This window comes from Gopherus flavomarginatus, chromosome 18, assembly GCF_025201925.1.
Source record: "Gopherus flavomarginatus isolate rGopFla2 chromosome 18, rGopFla2.mat.asm, whole genome shotgun sequence".
Lineage (NCBI taxonomy): Eukaryota > Metazoa > Chordata > Testudines > Testudinidae > Gopherus > Gopherus flavomarginatus.
The window spans coordinates 21,885,627-21,910,609 of NC_066634.1; the positions used below are offsets into that span (position 1 = coordinate 21,885,627).

Sequence of the window (24,983 nt, forward strand, 5' to 3'; positions counted from 1 at the left end):
TGACATTTATTGGGAGTAGATAGTTGAACGAGATGTATTGGGGGACTGGGGCAAGGCACGTTCCATGTGGGGAAGCGAACTATCATTGCGACAGGGTGTGGGTTAAGGTGTATTGGGGTGAGGTGTGTTGGGGGAACAAGGTGTGTTCAGGGGGCAGGAGGAACAAAGTGTGTGTGTGGACACACACATCCAGGCAGACACTTTACACACCTATGTCTGACTCTCCTCTCACTACTGCACCAAGGGCGAGCGGGGGTCGTGTGGGGTCTCTGCCGAAAGCCAAGAACTAACTGACCATCGTGGTTCTTGCAGGATGTTTATACAGGAAATAGTTTAAGAGATGGACAATGTCGAATAGCATGTTCCAAAATCACTGGAAATGGGGCATGGCAGCTGCGGCAGGGTGGGTCACAGCCCCTCAAATGATGAGTGTGAAAGATCAGCATCTTTCGACCCAGCCCAGCCCTGTGTTTTCAGTCTGGACCAGACGCAGGCCTGAGCCTCGACAAAGACAAAAGAACCCCGAGAAAAGACTCTGACCAGGGGACCCTCGGGGCTGAGCTGAAGTTCCCTAAACACCTTGGTTATCAGACAAGACCGAAAATCTGGGACTGTATAAGAGAAAAAGACAGGGCACCGGATGGCATCCGTTACAGAAGCAGCAACACTCTGCCAGCATGATCCTCTCTTGCAAAATGGATCCCAGCTCTCTGGACGGACTGACCATTGGGTGAGAGACTGGAGGGAACTTGGTAATAAATATAGACTCTAAATTTGGTTTTATATTTTTCTTTTATCTGTAATCGGAGGTTCTTGGAGACGCGTGGTCCCCGATCTGTATTCCGCATCTGGGTGACGATGGGCTCCACACTCAGGGCTGGAGAACCCATTAGGCGACCTAGGTGGTTGCTGAGGGCGCTAGGATTTGGGGGGGCGCCATTTTCTTCGGCAGTGACCGGATCTTCAGCTGCCCTAGTCGCCGCCAGCATTTAGGCGGAGGGAGCTGGGGCAGGGGAGCACGGGGAGGGCTGCCTGCAGCAAGTAAAGGGGGCGGCGGCATGCAGGGGAACCGCTCCCTGCCCCAGCTCACCCCTGCACCGCCTCGTCCCCGAGCACGCTGTGGCTGCTTCACTTCTCCTGCCTCCCAGGCTTGCGGCGCCAATCAGAGCAGGGGTGGGCTGGGGCAGGCAGCTGCTGCACAGCTCCCCGGGCCAGGGGTGGTGGGGAGCTGCCATGATGGGGGGCATGCCAGAGCTGCTGTGGGGGGGTGCCTCAGGGCAGGGGGGGGGGGTGCGGAGCTGCCGTGGGCGGGGAGGGCGCCTCAGGGCAGGGAGCCACCGTAGGACTCGGGGACGGGGGAGGGCGCAAGGTGGAAGTTTCGCCTAGGGCACGAAACATTCTTGCACTGGCCCTGTCCACACTCCTGAAACTGGAGATTTGTTCCAAGCTCTTGTCTTGCTCCAATCAGAGGGTATAAAGGACAGTGCTGACTGATGTCCCTCCAGTTCATCCCTCACTGCAAATCAGAAGAGATCCACAGCAGAGGGGAAGTGAAATACAGACACGGACCACATTCTTGGACAACCTCTAGTTACAGGTAAGTAGCCTCCATGTCTTCTCTGAGTGCTGGTTCCAATGTGTATTCCACACTTGGGTAATTAGTGAGCAGTACTCAGACAGGAAGAGGGTGCAAAGATGCAGTTGGGCCCGATCTTTGTAACGCCCCTGTCCCACCAGCTGCATCTGAAGCCTCGAAGTGGTGATACTGAATTTGCCCCATCTAAGGAAAGGCGATGTGCCAACTGATAGTGAAGGAGGATGCAGCCAGAAATCCATTTAGTTTCTGAGCAGATGTTTGTCCCCATGTTCGTTCTGCTACAACAACAAACACCCAAAGCAGTTTTCTAACTGGTGGTGTTGTTCCCTGCAGGTGGAATGCCAAAACTCATCTGATGTCAAGAGTGGAGTCTCCCATCTTCCTCGGAAGCATGAGATTTAGGAAAGAAAACTGGTAAGCGAGCAGGTTGACTCACTTGGAACTCACGCTAGGGATGAATTTCACATGGAGGCAAAGGGAAACCCTCTCCTTATGAGATACAGAATATGGCGGATCTGCCATAAGAGCTCCTAGTTTGCTCACCCGTCTGGGACAGCGACTCAGAAGGTGACATTCATGGAGAGGAAGGACATGGAACAAGTGGCCAGTGGTTCATAACCAGCAGGAAGGCTCCAAGGAGTCCTCTTGGGAATCTGACTGTTGTTCGGTGATTAAAAATAGGATAGCAGGTGAATGGAAGGTGCTAATTGCTGCAGGTGGACTCACAGCGAGCAGGAGGAAAGGCCTGACATCTTGAGATGAAAGATGTAGTCAAGAAGAGCAGGAAAACCCACCAACCCAGAGGTCAAATGGTTCGATTGCATCCTGGTGAAGAAATGTCTCCATTTAGCCAGATCGCATTTTCTAGTGGACTCTTTTCTGGTTCAAATAAGAATAGATTGGATGTTTTCCAAACATGAACGTTCTAGGTTCTAAAAAAGCAAACGTGATTCTGGGATGCATTAACAGGTGTGTTGTAAACAAGACACGAGAAGTCATTCTTCCACTTTACTCTGCGCTGGTTAGGCCTCAACTGGAGTATTGTGTCCAGTTCTGGGCACCGCATTTCAAGAAAGATGTGGAGAAATTGGAGAGGGTCCAGAGAAGAGCAACAAGAATGATTAAAGGTCTTGAGAACATGACCTATGAAGGAAGGCTGAAGGAATTGGGTTTGTTTAGTTTAGAAAAGAGAAGACTGAGAGGGGACATGATAGCAGTTTTCAGGTATCTAAAAGGGTGTCTTCAGGAGGAGGGAGAAAACTTGTTCACCTTAGCCTCCAATGATAGAACAAGAAGCAATGGGCTTAAACTGCAGCAAGGGAGATTTAGGTTGGACATTAGGAAAAAGTTCCTAACTGTCAGGGTAGTTAAACACTGGAATAGATTGCCTAGGGAAGTTGTGGAATCTCCATCTCTGGAGATATTTAAGAGTAGGTTAGATAAATGTCTATTAGGGATGGTCTAGACAGTATTTGGTCCTGCCAGGAGGGCACGGGACTGGACTCGATGACCTCTCGAGGTCCCTTCCAGTCCTAGAGTCTATGAGTCTATGAGGTCTGATGCCCAGGCAGTAAGGTGGAAGGGGTCAGGGTTGCAGGGATTCTGGCTGTGCCGTTCCCCTGCGTCAACAGGTTGGGGAAGGGTTGGATGCTGATGGGATGATGTGCCACCATTTGCAGAAGGAAGCTGTCTGAGGTCCATGGTATGCAATGAGAATGACTTGAGTTTTGTCCTGATGAATCACTCTCAGTGCCTGTGGTAGTAGCGGGAGAGGAGGAAAGGCGTATCTCAGGTGGGAGAAGGGTGTTGCTCTAGCATGCCTTGCCCATAGCAGTCCTGGAGTGATATAGGGAAACCTTGTTTGTCTGGGATGCCACAGGACCCATGATAGCATTTTCCACTGGGTGAATCTCTCGTTCAGGCCATAATTGTGTAAGTCCCATTCACAGTCTGTGAAGATGTGTCTGCTGAGATTGTCCTCCAAAGAATTCTGTGCCCCTGGTAGGTATGTCACCAAGAGCATTGTGCAGCTCCTGACGTACCAGTTCCATTAGTTGATGGCCTCTGCACACAGAAGGAGAGATCTTGCTCCACCTTGTTCGTTTACGTAGGAGACAGTCGTCATGTTGTCTGATGTTATTTGGACAGGGCTTGATTGAATCAGTGGGAGGAATGGATGACAGGCTAGGCAGACTGCTCTCAGCTATAGCCAACTGATATGCACTCTGGCTTCTCAAGGGGTCCCTGTGCCCTGTGCGGGGTGATTGCCCATGTGCACTCCCAATCGGGTGTGAATGCAACAAAAGGGGCTCCCTCACGCACTGGCTCTTGGTTTGTCCACCAAGCCAGAGAAGCCTTGAGCTTGGCTGGAACTTCAGGCCAAGAAGTTTAGACTTGAAATTAAAGGCAGGCGTCTAGGCATCATAGCAGTGAAGTTCTGGAATAGCCTCCAAAAGGGCAAAACCCCTAACTTGTTACAAGACTGAGCTTGATAAGCTTATGGAGGGGGTGGTATGAAGAGATTGCCTACAATGGCAGATGGCCCTGTCCCGCCTGCTATTAGCAAATATCCCTAATGGCTAGAGATGGGACACTAGCTGGAGAGGGCTTTGAGTTACTATAACGAATTCTTTCCCAGGTGTCTGGCTGATGGCTCTTGCCCACACATTCAGGGTCTAACTGATCCCCATATCTGGGATCAGGAAGGAATTTTCCTCCAGGTCAGATTGGCAGAGACTCGGGGGCATTTTCCACCTCCCTCTGCAGCATGGGGTACGTGTCACTTGCTGGTTTGAACTAGAGTAACTGGTGGGCTCTCCGTAACTTGAAGTCTTTACATCAAGATTTGAGGACTTTAGTAACTCAGCCAGAGGTTATGGGTCGATTACAGGAGTGGGTGGGTGAGGTTCTGTGGCCTGTGAGGTGCACGAGGTTAGCCTAGATGACCACGATGGTTCCTTCTGGCCTTAAAGTCTATGAACTTATGACAACTGTTACCCTGATGTTCATGTTGTCAGAGCAGAGAGAGGACTGCAGACAACAAGTGGAGCCTGGCAAACGGTATGACCCAAGTACACAAGGCCATGTGTACACGAGGCCTAATAGTCAAAGGCTGTCTTTCCCTGTGGTTCATGGTTTGAGCGTGACTTTTCTTATCAAGTTGAGTTCTTCACCATTGGGAGGTAGGCCCTTGGTGAGATCCAAATTAGGGTATGCCCCATCAAGTCTATCGTCCTTGTGGGAGGTGAAGTGGACTTTTCTTTGTTTACGTAGACTCCCAGGGATGCCAGGAGAGTAAGAATATGATTGGTGACTGACCTCCTGCCTGGATTTGCCTGTTAGTAGCCAATCATCCCGGAATGGGAAGACCGTGTAACCGTTTTGGCTCATCTCGGCCGCCATCACTGAGAAGACCTTCGTGAAGACTATCAGTGCTCTGGTTAGTCCTGAAAGACTCTGAACTGGCAGGGTTCTTGCCCTACCAGAAACCCGAGGAACCTTCTGTCCGGCTGATATATGTCCTCATGAAAGTAAGTATCTTTCATGCTGAGAGCCATGCACCACACGTGCTCTTCTAAGGGGAGGATTATTGATGCCAGCGTAACCATTCGGAGTCTTGACTTGCTGTCCAAGATTGAGAATGAGCCTCCAGCCTCCATTTTTCTTGGGAGCAATGAAGAGTGGGGAGTAGAACCCCTTTGCCTCAAGGCTCCATGAGCAGCAACTGGTGGATAGAACCCAGCTGCTGGTGGAAAAATCTCCTTGGGACAGGGAAGCGGGGTGAGAAACTCAATAACGGATTATCAGTAAGTAGATTATCTCTAGCATCCACTCATCTCTGCTGTTACTGCCCTCCAGTGGTGTGCAAAGAGGGCGAGATGGCCACCAAAAGGCTTGTGGGAGGGGAGGGAATCAATAATGCTACACAACGATAGAGCTATCTCAAAAGAAACCTTGGTTGGTGGGTGGGCTTGAGCAGTGATGGCTGAGGTGGAAGAAGCCAGCAATCTCTGTCTGTGAACCCTCTGTCGTTTATGTGGTGGTTCATAAAGGTGCTGGGTGCAGGGGAGACATGGCTGGGCCTGGAGCTGTGTTTGGAGTGTTCTCGATTCAGGGCTAAGGCCCAGGGAGCAGAGGGTTGTCCCAGAGTCCTTCAGGGAGTGAAGTGACTCACTTATCTTCTCATTGAAAAGATAAGATTCCTCAAAGGGCGAGTGTTCAGTGGCTTTCTGGACCTCCCTGGGGAACCCTGAAGCATGAAGCCACAACTCACGTCTCATGACAGCGGCTGTGGCAATTGCTCAAGCTGCACCCAACGAGGCCAGTAATGACAGCTTAGCCACCTGCCTTCATCGATGAGGGCTTGGAATCAGCCCTCGGCCTCCTGGGAAATTTATCTTTGAGCCCCACCAATGTAGCGGAGTTTGTGAAGTCACGTTTCGCCAACAGGGGCTGGTAGTTAGCCCTTCAAACTTGGAGGCTGGTAGATGAAAATAGCTTCCGCCATGAGAGGACAAGGCGTTTATCACCCTGGTCAGATGGACTTGGCCTGGGGGACTGTAATATGGACAGTTCTCTGGCTGCCTGTACCACCGAGGAGTTCGGCACTGGGTGGGTGAACAAGAACTGGGCCCCTTCCAGTGGAACCAAGTTCTGCTTTTCTGGCCTTTTTGGGGGATGGGCACAGGAGGGCCTAGCAAGTTCCAAAATGGCTTCCTTCCAGGAGCCTACACTGTCTGTCATGGACCTCCTCAAGAGGGATCTGGAGCTCGGTCACGAGCCTCTGTAAAAGCTCCTGGTACTGCCTGTAGTCATCAGGCAGGAGAGGGGATGATGGCATATTTGCCTCATTGGGGGAGGAGAATGACACATCCATTAGAACCGTCACAGTCTCCTTTTCATGCCCCAACGGAGCCTGTGGTACCATGTAGGGGAAGGTGATAAGTGCGATTCCTGCACAGATCCAGAACGATTCCTGCTTGGATCTCAGGAGCCCCCATAAGGTCAATATGATGGGTCAACCGACTGGGGGAAAGGGAGTCCCCCAATGCATTGGACATCATCGGTCCCTTTGGAAGTGGATGGCTCCAAGGAATCCTAGAGGTTCTATCTGGACCGATCTCTCTCTCTGAGGGGCTGAAGTCTTGTCCACGTGGTCAGATTCCTCTGGTGAAAAAGTCACCTCATGTTTTACCAGCAGTACCAGAGGAGGAATGCTCCAACCTGTAGACATAGTAGGATTTTCAAAGTGATTTCTTTTGGTGTAGAGATGTCTCTGAAGAGGACTGGACTGATTACAGAGGAGACTGTGGGTATATAAAGGCTAAAAATATTCTCCTGAGTAGTAAAGGTCTCCATTTAAGCTGGAGTACGGGGAGTACTGGAGGTTGGTACCAACAGAGCTGGTATGCCTGAGGACGGATCCATCATAGACTGAGGTAGTCCTGTGGAAGGGAAGTCCAGGGTGGAAATCCCAGATGGAGCCATGGGACACCGATCCTTCAGTCTAAGAGGTGGAGGTGGAGTTGGTAACGACGGATCCTTCCCTTTTCATGCCGTCTTCTTAAATGGAAGATTTAGGCAGCTGTAAGCACTTAGGACCCCCGCGCAAGGACTCTCCTCATGTGGACCGAGTGGTGGTGGTGGTGGGGCAGGGGGGAATCTTTTCTTTTAGAGGCTGTTCTGGAAGGAAATCCGTCTTTGTATCTACTGCAGCCCTGAGTTTCTGAAGTACTGGTACCCTGCCCTGCCAGTGTGTCCTTTCAGCGAGGTCGCACTGTGAGGACACCCAGTGTACTTTACAAAATGGCTTCCTCCATGAAACCATTTTGTTTTGGTACAAATGGCATTGCGGGTGGCTCCACGACATCACTGATGGACACATCCCTTACTCTCATGAGAGGGTTTCCTGGGCTTAACAGACCCTGCCTCAATCCCAGAGCTCAGGTGGCCGCTCACATATTCCCGGAATACCAGGCATGCCGGTCCTTCTGGGAATGGCATGGGCCTGCCCCCACCCGTGTGACCTCACACGCAGTCGTGCAACACTGGGGGGAGGGGGAGGCATGCTCAGCCCCGCCCCCACTGGCGTGACCTCACACGCACAGTGTGTGTACAAGATCGGGCCGCATGAGGGGTGCCGTTTGGAGGAACGCGTTGCTGTGCCCCCACAGGCATGAGCTCCCATGCACCATCCTTCTCAAAATGGCGTCCACCATCCAATACTGGCTTTGTCTCAGTGTCGGATGGGGGGGTAAACCCCCAAAAGAGGATTTCCAGGTTCAAAACCGGGCTGGCAGCCTCCCTACTAGGTGCTTGTGCTCAGAGGGGCATGTGTCACAGTCTGAGGTGGTTGCCTGTGGGTCTGGGTCCATTTGCGGTCTCCAGGCCTTCAGACATTGCCGCTTCTTCCCTCCCCGAAGCAGGAGCGAACGCTGCACTTGCTGAGCATCTCCAAGACCACAAAGGCACCCCTGGTGTTCGTCGCTGCTGGAGAAGGAACAGGGGCAGGCAACCCAGTTCTTAAATCCTGAGACTCTGGGCACAGTCCTGCTCTGCAGGGAGAACTAGCCTATAAACCAGTAAACTAGTACGGCGACAGAATGACGTACGCGATCGATACCTGCAGGTTGTGAAAGAACAAGGATCGTTATGGACACCAAGACCTCCGCATGGCCTGAGTTGGAGTCAAGGAGAAACTGGAGGGGCACTGGTCCATGCTGGGGTCCGAGTGCGAGGAGGACAACGGCATGGGCATCGACCAACGGACACCACTTGCCATCAGCCAAGTGCGGAATACACATCGGGGACATCGACACAGCGGTGAAAGACCCGTGGCACAGCCGTGGCTGGGTTCGGGCTGCGGGGCTATAAAACGGCAGCGGAGACACTCAGGATCGGGATGAAGCCCGGGCTCTGAAATCCCACCATGGGGCCTCTACACGGCAACGTTCAGCCCAAGCTCCCCAAGTCTGAGTCAGCTGACCAGGCTCTGAGACTCAGTATTAGGGGGCTGTTATTACAGTGTAACCGTATTCATAGGGACCATCTTGGCCTGGCCAGTCCTGTTCCTTGCACCTACTCTAGATCTTTATCATAAGCGGCGTTCAACAAGCTTATATGCGGTTTTACGCTGAACAAAGCCAGGCGCTCTGCACTCAGGACATAAGAACGGCCATACTGGATCAGACCAAAAGGTCCATCCAGCCCAGTGCCAGATGCCCCAGAGGGAGCGAACCTAACAGGTCAGGATCAAGTGATCTCTCTCTGCCGTCCATCAGGACAGTGTTGAACTGAGGGGAAGCCGGCGACCTGGGGCGCCCTCTCTTTCCACACAGGCAGCGGGTTGATGCACTGGGCTGAAAAAAGGGGGTGGGTGGGGGGGTGCAAATTGCTAGCCTGAACTGGGGGACAGCGGGCGGCTGAGCTAGGAGGGTTCGCCCTGGTGGGCACGGACTAGGCTGTCGTGCTGTGAGCAGGTGGGAGAGATGGGGGAGGCAGGGGGAGCAAGGTACATTTTGTGGGGGGGGGCATGGGTGGATTGAGGTGTGTTGGGGGAGTGAGGTGTGTTTTGGGGGACAGGGAGAGTGAGGTGTCTTTAGGGGAAGGAGGTGTCTTTGGGGAAGGTTTGGAGGCGTGGGGGAGAGAAGTGTATTTAGGGAGGGTGGGGGAGAGATGTGTTGAGGGGGTCAAGGTACACTGCTAGGAGCAAGGTGTATTCAGTGGGAGCAAGGTTTATTCAGGGGGCTCCAGGGGGGAGGGAGAGGTGTATTTGGGGAGACCTGGGGCAGCATGTCCTCTCGGAGGGGGGGTGGGGGGGGAGGTCAGGGCAGAGCTAGATTTATTCCAGAGGGTCCTAGGTGGGTTAGCAAGGTGTATTTAGAGGAATCCAGGGGGGAGAGTGTGGTATATTCAGAGGTCTGAGGAGGGCAAGGTGTATTTGGAGGGGTCCGGGGGAGTATGGTATATTCAGAGGTCTGGGTGGGGGGCTAGTGAAGTGTGTTTGGAGGGGTTAGGTGTGGGGGGGGGTGTGTCAAACAGATAAGTAAGGGTTAATAGAACAGGAGTACTTCATGTCTCTTTTACCTGTAAAGGGTTAACAAGTCCAGTGAGCCTGGCTGTCACCTGACCAGAGGAGCAATCAGGGGACAGGAGACTTTCAAATCTCGAGGGAGGGAAGTTTGTGCTGTGCTGTCAGTGTTTGGTTGTTGTTCACTCTGGGGGCTCAGAGTGACCAGACGTGCAACCAGGTTTCTCTCCAATCTCTCCGATACAGGCTCTTATAAGGTCAGAATAGTGAGTACTAGGTAGATAAAGCGAGTTAGGCTTACGTTTGTTTTCTTTATTTGCAAATGTGTATTTGGCTGGAAGGAGTTCAAATGTGTATTTTGCTGAAAGGATTTTAATTTGTACTTGTATCCTTAGGCTGGGAGGGTATTCCCAGGGTCTATAGCTGAAAGACCCTGTACATATTCCATCTTAAATTTACAAAGATAATTTTTACTGTTTTTCTCTCTTTAATTAAAAGTTTCTTGTTTAAGAACCTGATTGGTTTTTTTATTCTGGTGTGAGACCCCAGGGGACTGGGTCTGGATCCACCAGGGAATTGGTGGGGAGAAAGGAGGGAAGGGGGAGAGAAAGGTTAATTTTCTCTCTGTGTTAGGATTACTGTCTCTCTCAGGGAGACTCTGGGAGGGGGAGAGAGAAGAAGGGGGGAAGGTGGATTTTCCTCTCAGTTTTAAGATTCAAGGAGTTTGAATCACAGTGATCTTCCAGGGTAACCCAGGGAGGGGAAGTCTGGGAGAGGCAATGGTGAGGGAAAGAGTTTACTTTCCTTGTGTTAAGATCCAGAGGGTCTAGGTCTTGGGGGTCCCCGGGCAAGGTTTTGGGGGGACCAGAGTGTACCAGGCACTGGAATTCCTGGTTGGTGGCAGCGCTACAGGTTCTAAGCTGGTAATTGAGCTTAGAGAAATTCATGTGGTACCCCATCTTTTGGACACTAAGGTTCAGAGTGGGGAATTATACCATGACAGGGGGGATATATTCAGAGGTCAGAGGGAGCGAGGTGTATTCGGAGGGGTTGAGGGGCCATGGTATATTCAGAGGTCTGGGGGGCCTGGTACATTCAGAGGTCCAAGGGGGAGAGTTGTGTATCCAGGGGGTGTGGTATATTCAGGGGTCTAGGGGGGGAGCGGAGGCTAGTGAAGTATATTTGGAGGAATTGCGGGGGGCAAATGAGATGTGTTTGGAAGGGTTGGAGGGGGTGGTATATTCAGAGGTCAGGGGAGTGGCTAGTGAGGTATATTTGAAGGAGTTCAGGGTGTGTGTGAACAAAATGCATTTGGAAGAGTCGAGAGGGGGTATATTCAGAGGTCAGGAGGGCTAGTGAGGTGTATTTGGAGGAGTCTGGGAGGGGGTGAACGAGATGTATTTGGAGGGGTCGGGGGAGTATGGTGCATTCAGAGGTCGGGGGCGTGGTGTATCCAGGGGACGTAGTGTATTCAGAGGTTGGGGCGTGGTATATTCAGAGGTCCAAGGGGCATGGTGTATTCAGAGGTTGAGGGGCATGGTGTATCCAGGGAGTATGGAGTAGTCAGAGGTCCAAGGAGCGAGGTGTATTTAGAGGGCATGGTGTATTCAGAGGTTAGGGGGCATGGTGTATCCAGGGGGCGTGGTATATTCAGAGGTCCAAGGGGCGTGGTGTATTCAGAGGTTGAGGGGCATGGTGTATCCAGGGGGTATGGAGTAGTCAGAGGTCCAAGGAGCGAGGTGTATTTAGAGGGCATGGTGTATTCAGAGGTCAGGGGGCATGGTGTATCCGGGGGGTGTGGTATATTCAGAGGTCCAAGGGGAGTGGTGTATTCGGAGGTCCAAGGGGAGTGGTGTATTCAGAGGTGGGCGTGTATGGTGTATCCGGGGGGCCATCACTCACTCACCCTCGGAGCAGTACTCCCCCCTCCAGCCGGGCAGGCAGACGCGGGCACCCAGCTCGTCGCAGGCATAGTGCCCGAAGGGGTCGTCGCGGGGACGGCAGTAGTCGGAGCAACCCTCGCCGTAGTAGTGTTCGTCACACAGCACGTGGTAGGAATAGCGCAGCTCGCTCTGCTCACCCAGCTGCACGTCCTGGGACCAGTCCTCGCCCACCGCCAGCCGGCGCCGCGTGGCCAGGCGGCTGATCAGATTCTGGGCATCCTCTGACGGGTTGTGGGGGGGAGCGGAAGAGAAGAAATGGACTGTCAATGAAGAGCCTGGGAAAAGCACAATGCTTCCCCTCCCCCCTTCCCTGCAATGACCACCCCCCTCAGGAGGCAGGACCAAAAACCAGGACCTTCAGCACAAAGGCCTGAGCCAGACACCGCTGAAGTCAAACGGCCTTGGGACGAGGCATAGACATTGCTCACTTCAGCTGAAGGAGGAGCTCCATTAGCCAGCAGCAGTAGTAAGGCCATTATCCTCTATACAGACCAGCCACTAGAGGAATACACATAATACTGACCCAACATGTGACATCCCCACCCCATATACACCCCACAGTCATGCAGCAGGAATGTACTGAACGCCTCTCTTCTCTTCCCCAGCCCTGCCCTGGGTAATGCCCTTTGATCCCTACCCAGAGGAGGGGTCACTCTTCAAGAGTCTGAGGACAGGAGGGACCTCTGCGATCACCCAGTGTGACCCCAGTGTAACAAGGCCAGAGAACTTCCCATTGGAGATAGAGCAGACTGTTTAGTAAGACATCCACAGTCTTAAGTTTAAAATCATCAGGGATGGAGAATCCACCTCGACCTGTGGTCAGTTGTCCCAATGGGTAATGCCCCTCACTGTTGAAATTGTGCATCTGATATTCCCACCTAAATATTTCCAGCTGCAACTTCCAGCCTCCAGTTCGTGTTTGACGTTTCTCCATGAGACCAAAGAGCCCTTGATTAAATATTTGTTCCCCCTGTAGGTCCTGATAGATGGAGAAGAGGTCATCTCTGAACCTTCTCTTTGCTAAGCTAAATAAATCAAGCTCCTTGAGTCAGGCACGACCAGGCAGGTTTTCTAACCCTTTGATCATTCTCGTGTCTCTTCTCTGATTCTTCTCCGATTCACCAACATCCTCCTTGAATGGTGGGCACCAGAACCGGACACGGATCCCAGCAGCAGTCGTACCAGGACCAAACACAGAGGGGAAATAACCTCTCCGCTCCTACGCGAGATTCCCGTTCATACATCCCAGGGTCACCTTGGCTCTTTTGGCCCCAGCGTCACACTGGGAGCTCACGGGCAGCCAATTATTTGTTCCTCTCTACCCAAAAAGATCTTTCAGAGTCACTGCTTCCCAGGAGAGAGTCCCCCAAATTCTTTCTAATTCCCATAATGAACTCGCTGCACCAGCTCCCCTCACTCCATTGGCTTAAATCCCAGCCCCTAGGCACGTCCCAGCCCACCCGGGATCCCTTCTCCATCTGCTACCCCACTGAGTGCCCCTCACCCATGAATCTGCCCATCTGGCAGCCGCTCGCTCTCTGCCCAGGCAGACTGAATCATAGCAATGTGGGGCCAGAAACCATCTAGTCCAGCCCCCCTGTGTCGAGTCCGGACCAAATAACCCTAGTTCTGAGGGTGTTTGTCCAGAGACAGGAATTCCATAACCTCCCTTGCAAGCCTACTCCAGAGCTTCCCTCCCCTGAGAGCGCCGAAGAGCTACCTTCAATCTCCCTTGCTGCAGATTAAGCCCATTTTTTCCTTGTCCTCCCTCCAGCCAGAGCCGGCTCCAGGCACCAGCCCAGCAAGCAGGTGCTTGGGGCAGCCAAGGGGAAGAGGCAGTAAGTTGGGCTCTTCAGCAGTGGGTCCCTTGGTCCCTCTTGGAGGGAAGGACCTGCCGCCGAATTGCTGCCGAAGAAGAAAGCAGCGCTGTGGAGCTGCCACCGATCGCGACTGTGACTCCCCCACCACCGCTTGGGGCGGCAAAAACCCTGGAGCCAGCCCAGCCTTCAGCAGACGCGGAGAACAACAGATCCCTGTCCTCCTTAGAACAGCCCTTAATGTATTTGACGATTGTTCTCAGATCCCCGCTCAGTCTGCTTTGCTCCAGACTAAACAGGCCCCATTTTTGTAACCTCTCCTCCTAGGGCAGGTTTGCTAAACTTTGGATCGTTTTTGTTGCTCTCCTCGGGGCTCTCTTCAATTTGCCCACGTCTCTCCCACAGCGCAGTGCCCAGAACTGGACCCCACACTCCAGCTGAGGCCTCCCCAGTGCTGCACAGAGCAGGGCAATTCTCTCCCCTGTCTGACATACGACACTCCTGTTAATACGCCCCAGAATGATAATAGATTAAAACTGCACCACACTGTCGGCTCCTATTCAGTTTCATATCCACTAGTTTCCCCCGTTTCTTTTTCGACGCTATTATCCCCTTCCCAGTTATTCCCCAAGCATTTGATTTTTCCTTCCCCAGTGAAGGATTTCACACTGAATTTCCTCTTGTTGATTTCAGACCAATTCTCCAATTTGTCCAGGTCGTTTTCCATTCCAATCCTGTCCTCCAAAGTGTTCGCGACCCCTCCCAGCTCGGTGTCATCTGCAGATTTTATAAGCATCTTCTCCACTCCATTGTCCAAGTCATTAAGGAAAATATTGAATGGTACGGCCCCGGGACTGACCCCTGCGGGACCCCTCTCAACTCACAGCAAACCATTGATAATGACGCTCCGAGCACAGTCTTTCAACCAGCTGCGCACGCACCCGATAGTCATTCCATCTAGACCCACACGCCCCTAGGCTGCTTAGGAGAAGGTCATGTGGGATGGTGCCAAAGACCCTCCTAAAAAAATCAAGATACATCACATCTAGTTTTACACACACACACCCCCGATCGAGTAGGCCCATGACCCTGCACACACCTAACAGATAGGGCCATGTAGGTGTACCCACAGCACGTGCCCCGCACCCAATTACACCTCCTCCCCACACAGCACTCCCCCCTCCATCCACCTGGGACCCCGCTTTGTCCCCACTCCCTTGCAATCCATGACACTAGCACCAACCTGTAAGGGGAAAGAACAATGCCCCCTTCTTGCCCCATATGTCTGGGGAGGGGCCGACCCAGCCCAGGCAGGAAGGGGGTGAAGCACTGCCTCTGGGGGAGGGCCTGTGCTCATCTGCCGTTCCCATCTGTGCCAGAGTTCCCACCACACCCCCTTCTCCAGCACTCGCTCTCCTGCCTCTAGCGCCCCCCCACACACCCAGCACCCTTCCTCCCCACCCAACCCTTACCGCCTCCTCCCCACCCACCCAATTCCCACACCCCTCTCTCCTCCTGCACCTCTACCCCCACACCCAACCGCCACACCCAGCACCCTATGGAGAATGTGGGAATGTCTTGTAACATTTTAAGGAACAGTGTGTGACTCAGTTTACCCACTGCCTGGGAAGGGGTCAGTGCCTCCTCTGGGGATAGGGGGATTGAGGCACATGTGTATAACAGCTCTCCCTGAGGCTGTATCTACCCTGCAGAGCCTAAACCGGCATCGCTCCCTAGTGTAGACGCAGCATATGCGACAGGAGGAGTGCTGGCCTGTATGGTAGCACCAGCTTCCCAACTACCAGAAGCACTCTGTGTCTCCACTGATGGCTGTGTTGGCATAGCCGAGCTGGCTAGTGGAACAGTGGCTTTTTCATACCCCCGACGGACAGGAACCCTTCACCCCCAGCCACCCAAGAAAGAGAAGAGCTAGGACCCAGCAGGGCTGAAGGGGTGAGGACAGAAACCTAGGCGGTACTAGGCCTAGGTATAGAGACACAAGGTGGACTCCAGGAGAGCAGGGAATATCAGGGCAGCTGCTTCTGCCCAGATTAACTCGGACTTAAGCTTGGCTTTTCCATGCACACCTCAGCACTCTCCGAGGCTAGATTCCAGATGACTAACCAATGCTCCATTATCCCGAAAAGGCTGCCTGGTCTCAACAGGTGTATGCTCTGGGTGCACAGAGTCTGAACTCAGCTCGTCTCTCGATAGAGCATCCGGACAGAAACGAGGTCCCAGAGCTCAGGCAAGGCAAGACCTAGTGGTCCTTCTAAGGCAGTGGTTTTCAACCAGGGGTATGCACAACCCTAGGGGTACCCAGAGGTCTTCCAGGGGGGTACATCCACTCATCTAGATATTTGCCTAGTTTTACAACAGGCTCCATAAAAAAGCACTGGCGAAGTCAGTAGAAACTAAAATCTGATACAGACCATGACGTGTTTATACTGCTCTATAATACGATACGGTACATTGAAAAGGACAAATATTTATATTCCAAATCGATTCATTTTATACTTATATGGTCAAAATGAGAAAGTCAGCAATTTTTCAGTATCCGTGTGCTGAGACATTTTTGTATTTTTATGTCTGATTTTGTAAGCAGGTAGTTTTCAAGTGAGGTGAAACGTGGGGATACGCAAGACAAGTTGGACTCCTGAAAGGGTTACAGAAGACTCGAAAGATTGAGAGCCACTGTTCTAAGGGACTAGATGAAGGCCAGAGCACTGAACCCATATTGATCCATGACAGCTGGTGGCAGAGTGGGATACTGGATGCACCAGTAGTATTTTGCATCCAGTGACCACTGCAGAAAAAACAAATCAAACCACCAAGGTTAGTGAAAGGAAACAGTAAGGCAAATGGTGTGGAAGACTGTAGAGCCGTACAGAACAAGAAGGGGAAACGCTGAATGGTTAAACGAGGCACAGATGGCTGCACGGCTAGAGAAGGACTATTGGGCAAGAACCACGGTCCAGACCCACAAGGGGTTCCTGGTGAGCAGCCTAGTTTGAGAGCAGAGAAGAGGGGAGAATCGGAGAATGCCCCAACGTAAGAGCTGGAGCAGCAGAGACTGGGGCTGGAAGCAAAGGAGCTTCAGATGGAGGCACCGAAGCTGGAGCCAGCCAGGTCCAGCACGCTGACCAAGAACAAGACGTGCGAGCAAACAACGAGTCGTGACAGAAGGATGCATGCACCGGAAATCAAGGCGCCAAGGAGCGAGTCCATGCGGAACCCCAGCTGGGAGATCTACTCCACAGATACTACATTACTGCCCCATCTGGAGGAGGGTGGGGATAGAGATGCCTTCCTTGCTGCCTCGGAGTAGGCTAGTGATCTGAATCCAGCTCCCCCTGCAGATGGACTCTGATGTCTCATTCCCATACCAGGGCCCAAAGCCATCAGGCGTCTAGTCAAACAGATGGGGCAGATACTGGGCACTGGGTGCAGTGCCAAGAGGCCATACTGCTTGTGCCTGAATTGACCCCAGGACAAGGTTTCAGTGGGGGGGGGGGGCAGAAAACCAGGGAAGGGACATATATGGAGGTTGCCACTCCAGTGGGAAAAATAGCTCCACCAGCGGGGCACAGGTGCAGGAGTCACTTCTCTGGAGACTTTGTTAGGTTAGAACAATTCCACCCAGCATGGCCCCCATGAGTTTTAAAAGATAGCATGGTTTACATGAAGGTGGGAGGCTTTTTTGAAAAGACCAGCTCCAGGGAGTCTTTTGGGGCTGTCCTCTGGCCTGCGCCCGTACAGGAGATCATACCAGATGATCGCAACGGTCCCTTCTGGCCTTGAGCGCCATGAAAATACAGTTAGTGGATCAGAAGTCTAAGGATCTGTCTGTCACAGGCTGATTGGCACATGAGTTCGTGGACAGTACGTCCAGTTATTAAACAAGACTCAAAGAGGATTGGCCTAGGCAAGGGCTGGGGGTGGGGGGTTGTGGAAGCACCCCAGATGTGGGATTTGGATCAACCCAAACTAGAAGGGGACAACTGACCTGGGTAGCCCCCGGATCCCAAAGGTCTAAGCTGCAATATCTGCAGAAGGATGGGGCGTAACAGGCTGTACTGCCTGAGCCTCCGTTTCCTGGGGCCTGCCCAGAACCGAAGGGTTACTCCATCATCTGCCCAGCCAGGAAGGCAGCCGGTACATCAGCTGTGTGAGTGACTGTGTGGGAGAAAGATGTTACTCAGCCGGCGCCTCTTGTGCATAGGATCTGCTGGTAGATAGTCCCCACTCCGCACACAGGGGCATGCACCCTGTCATACTCTCCTGGCCCCAGATCCAGCTGATCCCCAAAGGGAGCGAAAGGTGGGAGCTATTCGGGGGACAGCGGGACCCTGGAGCCAATCCCCATGTAGTAAAGCCATATCGAACACTGCAATCTGGGGCAGGATCCGTGTGCGAAACCCATGCCCCGCCTGGCAGCACAGAGTGCTGGGCAGATTCTGGCAGTGCTGTAAGTGGGGGACCCTGGACGAAATCCCTTTTCCTCTACTTTTCAGAAGGGACGCTGCAGCTTTGAGCGGATGCAGCATTCTTGGAGCCGTGTTGGTCCCAGGATAGGTGAGGTAACTGGGGCTTTAAGGCACAGTCCAGCCCTTCTCCTGGTACAAACCAAAGGCTTCAGGCAAGAACTGAGGGGAGCCACACAGACAGACAGACTCGGAGGTGTCAAGCAGGTGGGAGGGAGGGGAAACTTTTCCACCCCCCTACCCGCCACACAAGGGAAACGCTGGTAAGCTCACCACACCTCCCTATCTGTAGACCGATATCTAGTGGAGTGGGGCAGAGGAAGGACCCTCACCCAGCTCCACCCAGGAGGCATAAGTCTCACCAGGCGAGCTCCCTGGAGCCTGCATCTGTGACCAAGGCAGTTACTTCCCTGCCTGCCTGCACTGGGTAAACTGAGGCAGAGCTGAGCCTTGCTGCAGCTGGCCGAGCGTGCACGGGGAGGGGCACTGCCAGAAGTGTGAACCCTGTCAGGGTGTGGGAAAAGCCCCAGAGAAGGGTATAGTGGCTGGGAGGCTGCTGATGATGGAAGAGACATCTTTTCACAGGGTGATAGATTCTCTTAACCAAGAGGCCCTGCATCACAGTGCATCGGGGGCAGGAAGGGAGACAATGACTTCTGCCCAAGAGAGGAAATGGGGTCCTAGCATACGCACCCCTGCCTTACCTGACCCTGGGACACCCAGAGCCACCGCTGGGTTGAGTCCAGCTCAGAAGGGAGACAAACCTTCGCTGCTCCCCACCACAAAACTATTCCAAGAGGCACTTCCTAGCCCACCTTGGCCTGCAGCGCAGACGGCTGACACCTGGAGGAACAGGAGGAGCTAAAAGCAGCAAAGAATCCTGTGGCACCTTATAGACTAACAGACGTTTTGGAGCATGAGCTTTCATGGGTGAATACCCATGTCAGGAGGAGGTAGCGGCAGGTCCTGATTTCAGCCTCAAACCCAAAGGCTTTAGGGGGGCAAAGAGGTGTAGAGAGGAGGGCATGAAAGCTTAACGTGTGGCCCTTGCTGGCGTGACCTAAAGAGAAGACATGTGGGATGGATTTGAAACAGTTCTGTCCTGCTGTATGACAACTGCATGTTGTTTAATGAGTAACAGCCATTCTGCAAGCCCCTAGAGATTATCTGGCATAACGGTTCTCCAGGGAACTGGAGACGTTTGCCCTGGCGTGTTCTGATGACTGCAGGAGAACGCTAAGCTGCAGGGAGAGGTAGATATGCTGGAGGGTAGGGATGGGGTCCAGAGTGACCTAGACAAATTTCAGGATTGGGACAAAAGAACCTGATGAGGTTCAACAAGGACAAGTGCAGAGTCTTGCACTTCGGAAGGAAGAATCCCATGCACTGCCACAGGCCAGTGACCGACTGGCTACGCAGCAGTTCTGCAGAAAAGGACCTGGGGATTACAGTGGATGAGAAGCTGGATATGAGTCAGCAGTGTGCCCTTGTTGCCCAGAAGGCTAACAGCATTTTGGCTGTATTAGTAGGACTGTTGTGAGCAGCTCGAGGGAAGTGATTATTCCCCTCTATTCGGCACTGGTAAGACCGCACCTGGAGTATTGCATCCAGTTTTGGTCCCCCCCACTACAGAAAGGATGTGGACAAATTGGAGAGAGTCCAGCGGAGGGCAACAAAAATGACCAGGGGGCTGGAGGACATGACTTATGCAGAGAGGCTGAGGGAACTGGGGTTATTTAGTCTGTAGAAGAGAAGAGTGAGGGGGGGATTTGATAGTAGCCTTCAGCTACCTGAAGGGGGTTCCAAAGAGGATGGAGCTCGGCTGTTCTCAGTGGTGGCAGATGACAGAACAAGGAGCAATGGTCTCAGGTTGCCGTGGGGGAGGTCTAGGTTGGATATTAGGAAACACTATTTCACTAGGAGGGTGGTGAGGCACTGGAATGGGTTCCCTAGGGAGGTGATGGAATCTCCTTCCTTAGAGGTTTTTAAGGCCCAGCTTGACAAAGCCCTGGCTGGGATGATTTAGTTGGGGTTGGTCCTGCTTTGAGCAGGGGGTTGGACTAGATACCTCCTGAGGTCCCTTCCAACCCTGATATTCTATGAACGCAGAATCCCAACTTCAGAATAGGTTCAAACATCCCTAGATCACTGCGCGGGGGGAGAATCGCACTCTGTTCCAGAAGCAAGGTGAAGAACAGGGGAATTGTTTGTGATCTTTTTATGAACGATGCGTGACTCAGTTTACCCACTGAGTGGAAAGGGGCCAGTTCCTACTCTGGCGACACTGTGGAGTGAGGTGGGGCTAGAGGTCAGGCAGACAATGGCTGTCTCTGGGATCGACCTAAAAAAAATGAATGGAATCCACACAGATGAATGGAAGATTCGTTCATGAGTCCTTCACCCCAGCCGCCCAGGAAAGAGAAGAGCTGGAACCCAGAGGGTTGCAGGGATGAGGACAGAGATGTAGGAGGTACCGGGGCTGTGTTAAGAAAACTTGGCTAAAGACTCTCCGGTGCTGGATTTCTTGTGACTAATCAGTGCTCTGTTGTTCTGAAAAGCCTTCTGGTCTCACCACACACATGCCCTGGGTGCATGGCTCCCCGAACGGGTACAAGTCTCTACAAGAGTCTTATCATGACTGCACTCTCAGTAGAGCACCAGGACAGAAACAGGGGTGCCAGAGATGAAGACCCAGTCTGGGAGTCGGAGAGCTGCAGAATTCGCCCTTGGGAAAGGCTATGCGCAGCTTGGCAAGAAATAGGGGACCTCCTAAGAGACCGTATGAAGGCTGGAGCAATGATAGATGTTGATCTATGACAGCTGGTGGCAATAGTAGGATACTGAATGCACCACCCACCCAACCCCCACACCTCTCAGCAAACAACTTTCCTAGGAATCGCCAGAGGATTCTGGATCAGAGCTGAGGCCCAGCTAGCTTGGTATCCCATTTCTGACAGAAGCCGGCACTAGATGCAACACAGGAAGAGGTAAAGATCCTGCCATAGCCGAGGGGAAATAATCTGCTCCCCACTCAGATCTCACTCTGGTTTTAATAATTACAGATCTTACGCCTCAGAGCGGGAGGTTTCTCTCTCTCCTGTACAGGCTCTTCTAACCCTGCATATTCTTGATCTCTACACAAAATGTCCAAGATCTTTTTCTCTTGTGCTACTAACGCAGCACTGGTGGGTGAGTTGGCAGCAGTAGAGATGGAACTGGGGACCTCTGGATTTAAAGGCAGGAGCTTTTCCTGGCTGAGCTAAGAGACCCAGCTCTCCAATCAAGGCTACAGCAGACTCTTCCACCCTATGGGTACGTCTACACTGCAAAAAAAGGCGTGTTCTTAACTCACGTTCTTAATTTGCATTAGCTGACCTGGGTTAAAACAGCAGTGAAGATCCAGCCGATCAGCTCTAGACTCCAGCTGCTAACCTGAGCTAAGAGGAGGATGAGACATTGCTTACCTTGTACAGTGACTGGAGGTCAAGCTGGGTGGTCCATATACACATTCGAGCGGGTGAGGTACACGCACAGCGGTGGAGTTCGGAGTCTTTTGGCTAGAAGTGTCCATACGGCACATCCGCGCCGTGGTGGCTCTTTGTGTTTTTCCTGCAAGGGTGTCTAAAGGCCAAGCATGCCAGCATGCTCTGTTCCTCTTCACCGCAGAATCAGAGTTAAAGGGCTCCTGGCATGTGCTTATGGACGACACCTCAACGAACCGCAGTCACTTCTTCTTCGAGTCATTGTCTATATGCACATTCCACTGATGCTGCCTTCAGTGCATTGAGTCTAGGAGAATAAATACTCAAGTATGGGCCTGGTGAACGCAGCTTCCAAGCTGGAGACTTCAGTAAGTACCTAGTGCTTAGTGAATGAATAGATAGCGCCCCCAGTGGCTGCCCTGCATGTGCACACGTTCTTTGAGGAGGCTGCTGAGGTTCTGCTGGAACGAGTCTTAAAAAGGATGGGGAGTCCTTTGCCCCCTCAAAGCAAGGCCTCACGTCGTCAGAAATCCACATGGACAAAGGCTGTGCCTCTCATCCTTCCTACGATGGCCACAAAGGGTCTAGGTGACGATCTGCATGGCTTCTTTCTTTGCAGACAGGAAGCCGGAGCTTGGTTGACATCTCAGGCGTGAAGAACTGGCAGCGTGCAGCTTAGGAAAGAACATGGGTAGATGGATTTGCTGGCTCAGACGGAATCTTGTGACTACCATTTGGCAAGAACTTTGGATGGGTTCTTAAAGACACTGGATAGCTGACTATAGAATAAAAGAGGGTCTGCCAGCCGCGCTTGACTCCCTCCTACCCTCCTCACCCAGCTGATAGCTACCCTGAATGCCATTTTCACAGACAATTGCAAGACAGAGCACAAATCACCATTAGTTTGAATGGAGAGTCCATCAGCACTGAAACAATTAGGTTGAGGTCCAATTTGGAAACCAGAATAGGTGGAGTCCCACTGATCAGGCCTTTTAGAAATTTCAAGATCACTAGGCATGAGAAGGTAGATTGGCCTGCTATATGGGGAGGAGGTTTAGAGATCGCTGATGGTAAGTTAAGCCGTTTGAGTTCCCGTCGATAATCCGGGATCACAGACATGGATATCTTCTGAGCGTTCAGAGACTTGTGACACCATCAGTAAGAAATTCTCAGCCATTTTTCAAGGTACATATGTCTTGTAGAATCTGTCCAGCTGCCAACCAGGATATCCCAAACTGCAGAGAAGCAGGACTCTCAACAACCATCCAGCAGCCCAGCTTTGAGACGAGGAGACTTCAGCTCCAGATAACTTTCCCCTTGTCCTGTGACAATAGGTCTGCTAACAGAGGTAAGGGCTTGAGCCAAGAGCCAGAAAGTCTCCCGATGTCAGAAACCAAGACTATCTTAGCCATGCTGGGTGCTCTCAGGCCGAGACAATCTTGGTTTCTGGACATCCTGAAGGTGTTGTTTCATCTCGCAAATGGCTCTGTCCACAGATAGTGCCAGTCTGAGAAGATGGCTTGAAAAATTGAGCTCTTGAGTTCCCACTCGTGGTTCAAGGAGACGTACCTGCTCCAACCGTCTGCTGTGGTGATCTGCAAACTGGGTAGACGGACAGCAGAGAGAACAATCCAACGTCTGATGCCCCAGCTCCACACCTGGACAGTTTCTTGGCCAAGCAGGTTGGACCTCCCTGGCTTGTTGAGATAGAACATGGAGGTGGAGTTGTCCGTCATTATCTGGGCATGCTAACCTGCAATATGACTCAAAGAGGAGTCTCCAGGCTTCAGTAGCACCATGAGCTCTCAGAGGTCAATGTGCATCTGTGTCCTCAGGGCATTCACAGGCCCTGTGTCTGCAGCTTGCCCATATGTGCTGCCCATCCCAAGAGCGATGTGTCCATCACCCTCATCCTGGGTAGGTGGGGAGGTGCAAAGGGGCGTTTGCTGGGTCTTTCCACCAAGCCAGAGATGATAGACCCAACGGGGGCACGGAGAGGGCCATAGCCACATGATATTTTCCTGGGGTGCAGACAGTCCTCGGCTAGCCCTGCATGCATCGGAGGTGTAGTCTGGCATGAAGCTAGAAGACCAAGAAAAGCAAGGAAAGTTCTCCCAACTAGAGTTCTCATAGTGGTGGCAGCAGAGTGGGAGATCAGGGATGAGAGATTCTTGAACCTGGCCCAAGGTAGGAAGCCCCTGGGTTTGAGCAGCGCACCAGTGAACTCCAGGTTCGGCACCAGGCTGCCGATATACTGAGCAGCCTTTGAGGCCCAGTGCGGTGACTTTCCCTGAACCAGCCAACCGTCCCGATGAGGGCATATTAACATGCCTTTCTTGCTTCAGTATTTTGCTGTAATCTTCAGAGCTTTAGTAAATAACCTCAGGGTGACCAAGAAGCAAAGGGGTAAGATACATACCGGTAATGCCAGTGACCTACCATGGATCTCAGGTACCTGCTATTGGATGGTATCATGCCTATATGGAAGTACACATCCTGAAGGTTGAGATATACGAACCAGTCCCCAGAGAGGGAACAATCGAGTTGCAGGTCACCACACTGAACGCCAGCTTGTGTATGAACCTGTTCAGTCTAAGATGGTCCTCATCTCAAAGCAGGGAGGTGGATGGTGAAAGTATCGGCTGTAGAAGCCGGTTCCCTGCTACAGCAGCAGGACCTGTTCTGTTGCTCCAAGAGGCTCTCTCTCGTAGAAGACCCTAATAAGAGTGGTCCCTGAAGAGGGATGAGGTGGCAGGTTGGGGTCAGGCACTGTGAGGAAGTGAATAGGGTAACCTTATGATGTCCAAAACCCACTGAGCTAAGGTGGTGCAGGACGATTTCTAAAGAAGGGAGCTAGCTCTGAAGCCAAAGGAGTGGTTTGGATCTCTGGCCAACCCATCAAAACAGGTGTTTCTAAGGAGGAGGGTGGGATGTCTGGGTCGATGAGGCAGGCTGCCTTCTCCTGCAGAAGCTCTGTTTCTTCCGGAGGGGTTCTGTGGACCTGTGGTGGGAGAAGGGTGGTCAGATTGTTCTCTGAGGAGCAATGGTGAAGTTCACCACTCCTGGGTGACATCACAATCCCTCGGTGTTTACACACCAACTCCTAGAAGGAAGCATTTCAGACAGCAACAACCAGAGCACACCCACCGCCATGGCCACGGAACGAGATGCAACATCGTTGGCTGCAGCCAGTGCAGCTGGCAGACCGCTTTTCATTACCGACTGCCTCTCAGCAATCCCAGGATGGCTCCATCCTGCCACCATGGCTACACTATGATCTTTAGCACCCTGGCTCAATCAGAGCAACACAGGGATGACAACCTCAGCCAGAAACACCACCTCCAGCTTCAGCGTAGACACATTGTTCCATTGTTCTTACAGTTAGGAAGTTTTTCCTGACATCTAAATCTAAATCTGCTGGGCTGTTGTTTGAACCCACTGCCCCTTGTCCTGCCCTCTGTGGGAAGAGAACAACTTTTCTCCATCTTTCTTATGGCAGCTTTTTGAGTATTTGAAGACTTCTAACTTGTCCCCGTGCAACCTCCTCTTTTCCAAACTAACCACACCCAGCTCCTTCAGCCTTTGCTCATACGGTTTGCGTTCCACCCTTTGATCATCTTTGTCGCTTGCC

The 24,983-nt window shown here is 52.3% G+C and overlaps 1 protein-coding gene across 1 annotated transcript in view; it reads right to left on the reverse strand.

Annotated features, from left to right (window-relative positions):
* The window catches only part of DLL3 (delta like canonical Notch ligand 3), a 309,516-nt gene that overhangs the window by 256,685 nt on the left and 27,848 nt on the right, over window positions 1–24,983 (reverse strand). The window contains exon 4 of the mRNA XM_050928471.1: window positions 11,533–11,790. Coding sequence (XP_050784428.1) covers window positions 11,533–11,790 — 258 coding nt within the window. The remainder of the gene's footprint in view (window positions 1–11,532; window positions 11,791–24,983) is intronic.